The sequence below is a fragment of the Brassica oleracea genome, chromosome C6, assembly GCF_000695525.1.
Source record: "Brassica oleracea var. oleracea cultivar TO1000 chromosome C6, BOL, whole genome shotgun sequence".
Lineage (NCBI taxonomy): Eukaryota > Viridiplantae > Streptophyta > Magnoliopsida > Brassicales > Brassicaceae > Brassica > Brassica oleracea.
This window is the reverse complement of record NC_027753.1, coordinates 5,411,614-5,421,761: the sequence shown is the minus strand read 5'-3', so window position 1 is coordinate 5,421,761 and position 10,148 is coordinate 5,411,614. Positions and strand designations below refer to the sequence as shown.

The window sequence follows — 10,148 nt, the reverse complement described above, 5'->3', positions numbered from 1 at the left end:
TTCGTCTTTACGACGAAATATATTCCTCGCTAAGTTACGACGAATTAGCGAGGAAATATGTGTTACGACAGACGTGTAACGAGCAAACGCGTTTCCTCGCTAATTCGTCGTAAAGCCTCTTTTACGACGAATTGGCGAGGAAAACCGCCCTCGTTAAGATTATGTTTTCTTGTAGTGGTGGATCATAACAGATGATTGGTCCACCCTCTGGCATTAGTCGGAAAGTATTCCAAATTCGGGTCAGGCAGTGTGGTACGCTTTCGGGCTAGTGTACTTTATAGCACTAAGTGTGTTCCTCCCGGGACCAACCGGATTAGCCGATAAGGCTTATAAAAAAAACAATTCAGAAATAAGATACAAGGGAATCAAAGAAATATGAATCTTAAAATTATAAAACGAATTACAGGTTTGAGAAAGTACTAGTCAGAAGGGTTAGCTTTTAAACAAAATTTGGGCACTTATGAATCTTGTCTTAGTGTCCTGTCCATAAAACCCTAACCCTTGAGGACTCTGCCGTCTACAAGTTCATTATCTTCGCCGTCAAAAGTAAAAAGAAACAGAAAAAAAATCCTAAATTCTCTGCTAATCAACTACAGTCGATCCGGTTACTTGCGAGACAAGGAAATAATATAGCTGTCATTTAGAACCTACCTTGTCTCGCAAACAAAGACAGATAAGCCAGCCTTTTATTCATTCCACATTGTGTAAACACCTCCTGGATTTGATCCCTGAACAGACTCTCCAGTAGTCCATCCTCCATACCCTGTGGCTCCACCAGAAGGAGGCATATCATAATCAACTTTAACCGTCGAAAACTCATCCCCAGCAGATGATCCAACGGTCGAGGTTGACCCAATACCGATCCCATTGTTTCCAAGAAACCCTGAAGTGTTGTTGTTGTTATCATCAGAGACAAAGCCCTGAAGCATTCCAGGGTTGCTCTGAAGATAAGCATTGTAGAGCTGCGAGCTGTGACTAAAAGACTGCAAATAATCGTTGGTTTGTTGTTGGTGAAGATGAAGCTGTGTCTGGATGTAACTATAGGAATCATACTGCGAGATATCATTGTTGTTCTGTAGAGTAAGTAAAGGCTGGTGCTGATGAAGATGCTCAAAAGGTTGTTGAATGCTTAGCGGGTAAGGAAGCCTAGAGCTCGAGGGTGCACCATACTGTTGGAGGTTTGAGCTCAGTGCTATCATTTCCTCGCGTTTTCTTGATGATTCAAGAGCTTGAGCTTCTTTGAGACGTTTAGCCGCACCACCTCCTATAGGAAGTGTGTTACTCTCTAGGATGGCTTTCACGTCGTAGCGGTTTATCTCAAAGTTTGTAACCGCGTTTAGACCTCGAAACTTTATTGCAGCTATGTCGTATGCTTCTGCTGCTTCTTCCTCCGTGCCTGAGCAAAACAGACTAATATAACCATAACAATCTTGTATTCTCAGAATTTTCTACATATATGGATATCTATCGATTGTTATATTGCAATATTAAATTGATCTCTAAATATACCGATATCCATATAATTTGAGACAGGTCGTGATAGTGCGGTTCATATATATAGGAGAAAATTGTATCAAAATTTGGTATAGAGATATATTCATATATTTATATATTAAAATAGTATATACTCACTGAAAGTTCCCAAGTAGAGATCTTTGTTTCCGGCAACTCGGCCGATCCTAGCTTGCCATCTTCCATGTTGATGATGCCTTGTTACTCCGCGATACATCGATGCACCACGCGAGAATCCACTACTTTTCCTGCAATGGATGACGAAAGTTCTTTGATTAGAACACTACCATATATATGTATATATATGTATATTGTATTAAAACTATGCAACATAGACATTAAAGAATGAAGTTAAGCCAACCTTCTAATAGCAGCCACAGACTCTTGTCTCGTCATGTGTTTCATCTCCTCAACTTCCTTTTCGTAGTTAGTAACCTAAAATAAGTAAAAGAGTTGGAAATAACAATAGTCTCAACCATTATAATTAACGATTAGAATCATACGGAAATATATCGATGAGAATTTAAAATAGCTTACAGGAAAGTTGGTTGTAGTAGAGGGGCCCCAGTATTTAAGTGCAGCTAAATCATATGCTCTTGCTGCTTTCTCTTCTTTGTCATACCCACCTGAATTTAGTTATAAGTTATAACCCGCTTAAACAAAACAGTGTTCTGTTTTATAAATCAAAGTATAATCGAGAGCCAAAAAATAAGAGTAATATAAGTATACTCACCTAAGTAAACTGTAGAGATTTCGAAGAAGTCCCAAGGTTCAAGCATCAAAAACATAAGAATGATGAGGAGAATAATTAGCATTACGTAGTCTAAAATATAATATCTACTTAGATGAGACCAAAAGAGGAGCCTCATTAAGTAATTAATCAAGTATACTTACCTTGTCTTCCTTTCCTTGATTGTCCTTCTCTTCGACAACTATTATCCCAGAGATGAGCTTCGTATCTACCGGTCCATCTATGTCTATAACACCCAAGATAAAAATACAAAATATTTATAAACTCATTTATTTACTAAACTCAAAAGAAAAATCAGACGGCTTTAAGAGTTGATCTCATAAAGACCTTGTAACGCCACGATAGATAGAAGTTCGTTGTCCAAAAGTTTCCAAGGTCCTTCTCGGTGTAGCTTCAACGATGGCTCCTCCACCTGTGTTAGTAGTGCTACTACTATTATCAGTGCTAATATCATCCGGTGAGGTTTTAACGGTGGCGGCAGCGGCAGCGGCAGCAGCTCTAGTACTTCCCATGGAAAGAGTGAGAGATTGTAAATTGTGAGCACTCTCTTGAAGCTCATAGTTATTAGGAGTGTTAGAGGCACAAGTGACAACGGTAGGTAACAAGCTGTTGGTTTGGAAGTAGTAATCTGAGTCATTGGTTTGATGAATGTCGTTGCAAGGTACGAGGTTGTGGTCGGCTTGATGAATCTCTGATTTGCCAACTCCTAAAAAATCAGCCACTTTTGGAACCCCTCCTCCTTCACCGCCTCCACCGTGTGGATTGGTCATATTCCATTCTGAGAAAGCACCATATTTACGAAAGAAAAAAAAATTAAAAAAGCGAAGATTTAACATGTGCAACTAGTTACATCCGAATAATTACTATAAATACATGATTTACATATATTTCGAAAAATAAAAGAATTTCACATTTACATGAACATGAACATATATATAGAAACAAAATGTGCATTTACGTATGTATACCTTGGTTTTGAAAAGGGTTGTCCATATTGTCGTTGACCAGGCCCAGGTTGAAATGAGAGGTTTGTGAAGAGTGGATGTGAGGAGGCAAAGAAGAGTGAGTTGGTGATAGAGGAAAGGCAAGCCAATTGTTTGAATTCATTTTCTTCTCCTCTTTGGAATCAAAACTTAAATCAGTACGATATATATGATCCTGCAATGATATGAACTGAGAAGAAACACAAATCGATTAGAGACTTATAAAAGAAAGAGGGGTTACTTATCAAGGATTGAGGAGAAAAAAAGATCAACACAATCGTTACCTTGTACCTTCTCTCTCTAAAAACTCTCTCCCCTTCTTGTAACTTGAGGGGTTTAAACCAAGGAGAAGAAGATATGTGTTAAAGTGTTGAAAGTTAATTTTTAGGAAGCCAAACAGGTTATAAAGTTAAACCTATTACACATGTTCGCTTTAAATGTTTTTATAATTAAGCCTATTAAGGATTATCTTAATTTAATTATCAACCGTAGAAATGATGCAAATTATACATGTGTATATATTTGACCCAAAAAAATATACATGTGTATATATATATATATATATATATATATATACAATTAGAAATATATATAGTGCTATTATGCAGAACAACATACCAACCACAATAATACAATGAAGTGCCTTTAAGTTAATGTTTGCTAAATTAATACAAATATTACACTTCACATGTTCAACGGTATCTGGTATATGAGACCATGATTAACCCGGACTCTTAGAATGGGGTTCTTAACTTCGATTAAGAATCGTTTCTTACTTTTTAACTAAGAAAAATTAAAAATTGTCTTTTAAATAAAAGATATAAAAATCGGTTCTTATTAGAAAAGTGTAAAAAAAAATATCGAATCATGAATTAAAAATTCCAAATTAAGAATTCAGATTAATCATGATCTGATATTGCAATAAATAAGGACGCTAGTGTCGTAAATAAGACAAATCTACTTGCAACTGGAAAAAATAATCCAAACCCTAAAAGCAAAAAAAAATTTGTGAAAACCCTAAAAGCAAAATTATCACTTGAATATATTTAATACCAAAAGAAAATTGAACTCTCTAAATACACCCACTTGGATTGTTGGAACTCACGTCCCTCGTTTACTGCGATTAATGACCCCCCAAAGCCCAGCATTCCCACACTGCAAATCATATCTCATTCTCTTACCATTGACCATATTCTCTCTCACATCTTTACATACACATGTACTTACATATCCATTATACATATACATGTGTAACCGCATGACTACGTATTCGTATACGTCTACGTGTGCACACAATCGCATTGAAATGAATCAAAGATAATATACGTACATAATACAACAACTGGATCGATCCTCTGAAACTATAGTAGTATATTTGTAGATCCCCGAGTTTACTCATCTTCTGCATGTAGTACGGAAATGCAATATTATATAAAGCGACGTAATTAATTAAATATTTACAAAGCGCATTTGAAAGGGTAAAAGTCACTCTTTGTTCAAAATAATTTGAATATAAGGGAGAAAGGAGAAAAATATAATAAGTATAATCTTTGTTCTCGAATAACAGAATGTTTTAATTAGATATAATTCCATTTTAGTATATTTTATCATGTAAACTGAAATTAGAACATGGAAAAAGAATTTGGGTGAGATTTTATTTTGCTTTCCCGAGATAAAATATGTTGACCAATTAATCGGATTCCGCACCCGTCAAAGCGAGATATTGTTTAAAAAATTAAAATTAAATAACAAATAAAAGTAACATAAAATTTTAAGTTACACTTAGCTAATGTTCTATGCACACTAGAAGCTTGCCTTGTGCTAGGAGCCAGGCCTTTGTTTAGTCGCGTGCATTTGTATCATCCATGATCAATAACACCGTTTCTACTATCATATGACAAAATATTAATTTTTTGCACATTCACCGTAAGAATTTTTTTTGTACACCAAAATCTTCATTAAATAGAGTTAAGTGATTACAAAAGTATTAGCAACATCGTACAAAAATTGATTATTACTTATCTCTGACTGTGAATTTGTTGGAGCTTGTTTAATTCACCGTAGAGATAATAGTCAATTTTTAACACTAAACGCTACTCCTCAAGAAAAGAAAACGATCGAGTTCCCATGTGACGAGTGACGAGTGACGAGTGACGAGAGTACGTTGATACTAAAATTATGATCTTAGTTTTGATGTTCCACTTCTTAAGATCATTTGTTATATATTTATACATACATTATAATTATATAGTCGATGACAAAAAAAAATTATAATTATATAGTTTACATATTGTATTAGTATTAAAATATTAACACCAAAATACTAGCAATAAAGAACTACATATATCTCTATGCATGCCAAACTATGTAGTAATATAAATATGTTGTTTGTATTTTCCATTAGTGCCAAAAACACAAAGAAGGTTAGGGTGCACATAAATATATATGTCAATATCTTAAAGGTATATAAGTCTGCTTCAAATAAAGTTTTTGTTTTCTTTCGTAGCAATGACATTATATATGTTCCTTAAATTTATTTACGACTGTGTTTTTAATATATGAAAATGTGAATTGTGTAGAAAATAATTAATAAGTGCCCTTTTTGCGCTTTCCTCTAAACTGAACTTACTCAGAGTTCAGACTGGTGCGTCTCAGATAGTTAATGCTCCTAGAATCTAATGAATAATAATCAAATAACGAAATGATGCAACTGTGATCATATGATTGTAAGGACAGTGATCTGATTCATATTATTTTAGAAGATTTAAGTAAAATAACAGACGAAAGGGAATCAGAGGCTGCCATTTTAGTTTTACTATATTGTTTTGCCAAACTAATAGCTTCTTTCCTAAATTTAATATAAAAATAACTTGAGTGTGACTGAGAAAATTTAACAAGACAAAGTGTAGCCATCTAAATTTCCAGAAAACAAATTTTCTCTCTCCATAAGTTGATTACCTTAAGAAATGTTGACAAATTAGAACTACAAATGCAAAAAAACCACAACTGTATATTAAGAAAAGCCCAGGAGCAGTGACGCTTTATTATCTTGAAAGGTCTAATCGTAAACTTTATTATGTAGTAAAGTACTTACCAAACCAAGTTGGAGTTTTTTAAAGTTACTTTCTCTTATTGAAAGAAACATGTATTGTACACACACAAAAAGAAAGTTTTTCTTAGAAGGAATCAGACAAAAGAAAAAAAGAATGTGAAAAAGGTTTATGATAGAAATAAATAAAATTGAAATAAACCTACAAACTAATAGTAGTATATTGCAAAAGATCAACTCGATTTATAAAGGAATTCTTCAGGTTATGTCTGAAAATAATAAAAGAAAGAAAACTTGCAGAAACTGGGAACAATTTAAGAAGTTGAAATGTGTGTGTGTCGAGACGAGTGTAGGAGATTATGCAATTTGCTGACTCTAGTCACCGGCTATGGCTTTTTTTTATTATTCGCGATATTTTAGTTATTGCTGTTTTATTTCTTATGAGTTATGATATCTCCACCATCGCGTATGGATTTTTTTGATCAGATATTGTCGATTTCTTCTTCCAGTCAGTCGCATTTGCCTGCAATCTAATAAAACATATCAGACACAGAGAAAATGAAACCACTTTGATAAAAAGGTTTTTACTAAAATGCATGAACAAGAATACAATCCCAATAATGGCAGTCTATGAAACATTCGTCTAGCCCTAAAAAAATTTAGAGTTAACATTTATAAATCGGATGACCTCCAAATTTTTTGAAAACTTTCTTTTTATATAAAATTTGTTTTCAAATGTTTATGATCCACTCAATCTCAAATCCAGCCTTGATCCCGATTCACTATTTTGTTTTTCGTTGACTTAGATTCTAATACATACCTACATTTACGGTTTAAGAAACCATTTGAACCAGAATTGAAATGTTAAATCCTCAGTAGATCCAAATTACTTCGTGGTACCATTTGAGCAAATCAGAATATCGTCGTATCAAACTTAAAACGGATCGGATGGCACTGAAATAACACTTCTTTACTCAGTAACGTTACATGATATATATGATTATTGGGATTAGACTAATTTTCTTAAAATAATAAATTTCACATCTTACACCTGGTAGATACTTTGAACTATTTGTACCAATATAGTTTTACATACACTACATTAATTATACGCAAAAGATTTGCAAAATATTATACTTGAGTCTTTGTGGATGACAAAAAATTATACATATTGAATCACTGTCAAAACCCACGTATGTATGAACATATTGATTGTGAAGTCTACGACATTGTACAACCTGCCACCATTGTATACATGATATCTATAGATCCTTAATAGTTGATATAACAAAGTTAAGCTCATAAAAATACCTATGAGAGAAAAATATCTAAATTATAAAGTTTTGAAGTATTTTTTTTTAGCAAACAGAGATTGATTAATTCAAAAAGAGGGGATTCAGTCTACACCCAAGCCGAATTGAACCCACTCAAAATAGTAGTATAAATTAAAGATAATCTTAATAACCATTGCTATATATATACGTGCATCATATTATCCTAAATTATAAGCAGTCTTGGGAAGCCAGCATATTTAGAATAAAGAGGTTAACTAATCAACATGGGGTACTTAATAATGAAACACTAGCTAGAACTCAAATATTTATGTTTCATGTTTTTCCTCATTTGGAGTATGTTATACAATTATGTCATTGGTGTCTTTCATGCTTGAAACCTTGTACTAAGAAACCACATAATTTCTGATGCAGCGTGCTTCGTCCTTTCCTTTTCGGCTTTAGTTTGGTTTTCCTTTATTGTTATGGTTTTCATTAACCGATACTTTCTATTTCCTTTTAGAGATAAAGCTTAAGGCTTAAGGATCAATTGTTAGATTATAATCCCTAGGGATTTAGGACTTTTCATAGTTATATAAATAGTGATCTCTTGGCTTTGTAAGGGACACATTATTATCAATTTATAAAACAGAAGCTTTGCTTTCAATCTCTTGTTTACGGCTAGATCATAGGTGATCTCAACGGAAACAGGCTCGTAGGTTCTCTTGGGCATTCTAAGACTAAACAATTGAAGCTACATCTATCGGTTACTATCGCGTACTCTATCAGTTGGTATCAGAGCCAGTCGTTTAGTTTCTTAGCCTAAACGATCGATCATGGCGCCATGAAAACTCACAGACGATCAATTAGAAGAAATACGACTCACCGAATTACAAGCGGCCTTACAAACTTCTGTAACTACTGCGTTACAAACAGTGTTACAAGAGCACCACGGTCAATGTGCGGCTCAGGGAGACAACCCTCAAAATCAACATCAACAACGTGATGAACAAATCATTGCATCCGACGACGAAGACGTGGTGGACAACGTATTCGCGGACGGAGGACCAAACCAACGTGGACGGCGCAACAACGCTCACGGTGATAACCAGGAACAGAGGGTTAACCAGCCTATTCGCTGGGAAGCAAGCTTCAAATCGGATATCCCGGAGTTTCAGGGAACTTTGAATCTGGAAGACTTCATCGACTGGCTCAACATGGTTGAAGAAATCTTGGAGTTCCGTCAGGTTCCTGATGACGCTCGTGTTTCAATGGTGGTGACCCGTTTCAAAGGACAAGCTATGGCGTGGTGGCAGCAGCTTAAAGAATCTCGTCGTCAAGCAAACAAAGCTTGTATCAACTCATGGGATCGCCTCACCAAGCATATGCGTCGCGGGTTCTTGCCGTTCAACTATGAACGAACCTTGTATAACAAATTACAAAATTTGAGGCAAGGAACACGTTCAGTGGACGAGTATGCTACTGAATTCTTTTACATGACCGCAAGGATGACGACCAGTGCAACTCAACAACAACTTATTTCTAGATTCATTGGTGGCCTTCGATATCAACTACAGGTGGCACTAGCTCAATTCAACCCATCCACGGTCTCCAAAGCTCATCAACGAGCGGTTTCAATGGAGCTTCAACTTCGATCCTTAGGATCGTCGACTTCTCGAGCTCGCTTTACAAACGCGTTTGCTTCAGACACAATAGTGCAGAGTACTACTGATGGCACACAAACACGTTCGGATACGCCTAAGACCGGGACCAACACATACACTATTGCGAACTCCTGTCCTCCGTGCACGAACGCACTGCGGTGTTTCACCTGTGGCGAACGACGGCACATACAAACGTCCTATCCTAACAAGACTCGACATGGCCTCGTCATTCAAGAAGCAGAGGATGATGAACCACAGTATGACAACTACGAAAACGACCCTGATGAATCCACAGATGCTTTACATGGAGATGTTGGCCTTAGCTTGGTCGTACGTCGAAACTGCTTAGTACCCAAGGCATTGCAAGAATCTTGGTTACGGACAAACTTGTTCCGTTCAACTTGTACCATCAATGGCAGAGTTTGCAAACTCATTATCGATTCGGGCAGTTGTGCCAATGTTATCTCTCAAGATGCAGTGACAAAATTGGGATTGGTTGTTCAACCTCACCCATCTCCATACACATTAGCATGGCTTAACAATGGCACAAAGATAAATGTTTCACAGCAAGTCGGCCTCACGTTTTCCATCGGCCACTACAAGGACACGACAGCATTTGATGTTGTTCCAATGGATGCTTGTCACTTGTTATTGGGTCGACCGTGGCAGTTTTATCGGGATGCCATACATCGCAGAAAAGCAAACACATACAGTTTTCTGTTTGGCGACCGCACAGTCACACTCCTCCCGCCCAAAGAGCAACCTGAACCAAGTGCCATCACAAAACATGACACGCCGAAGACAGCTCTTGGCAATACATTGTTGACGGTCCCTAAGGCCGAATTCGAGAAGCACATATCTGATGGCGACATTATGGTCGTTAGTGGCATCTCCAGCGTCACCGCCTGGTCCCATTGA

General features: G+C 36.1%; 2 protein-coding genes across 2 annotated transcripts; one reads left to right on the top strand and one right to left on the bottom strand.

Moving 5' to 3' along the window:
• Positions 1–541: 541 nt before the first annotated feature.
• On the bottom strand, positions 542–3,597 carry LOC106299414 (AP2-like ethylene-responsive transcription factor PLT2). The gene is made up of 9 exons (XM_013735508.1): positions 3,531–3,597; positions 3,232–3,436; positions 2,591–3,041; positions 2,407–2,489; positions 2,246–2,254; positions 2,050–2,138; positions 1,874–1,947; positions 1,633–1,760; positions 542–1,396 (listed from the first exon to the last, which is right to left on the bottom strand). Exons 2-9 carry the CDS (start codon positions 3,368–3,370, stop codon positions 687–689), a joined length of 1,683 nt encoding a protein of 560 aa, XP_013590962.1. The 5' UTR covers positions 3,371–3,436; positions 3,531–3,597; the 3' UTR covers positions 542–686.
• Positions 3,598–7,853: 4,256 nt separating this feature from the next.
• On the top strand, positions 7,854–10,148 carry LOC106297296. The gene is made up of 3 exons (XM_013733569.1): positions 7,854–7,858; positions 8,278–8,354; positions 8,503–10,148. The coding sequence occupies exons 1-3, from the start codon at positions 7,854–7,856 to the stop codon at positions 10,146–10,148; spliced, it is 1,728 nt and encodes a 575-aa protein (XP_013589023.1).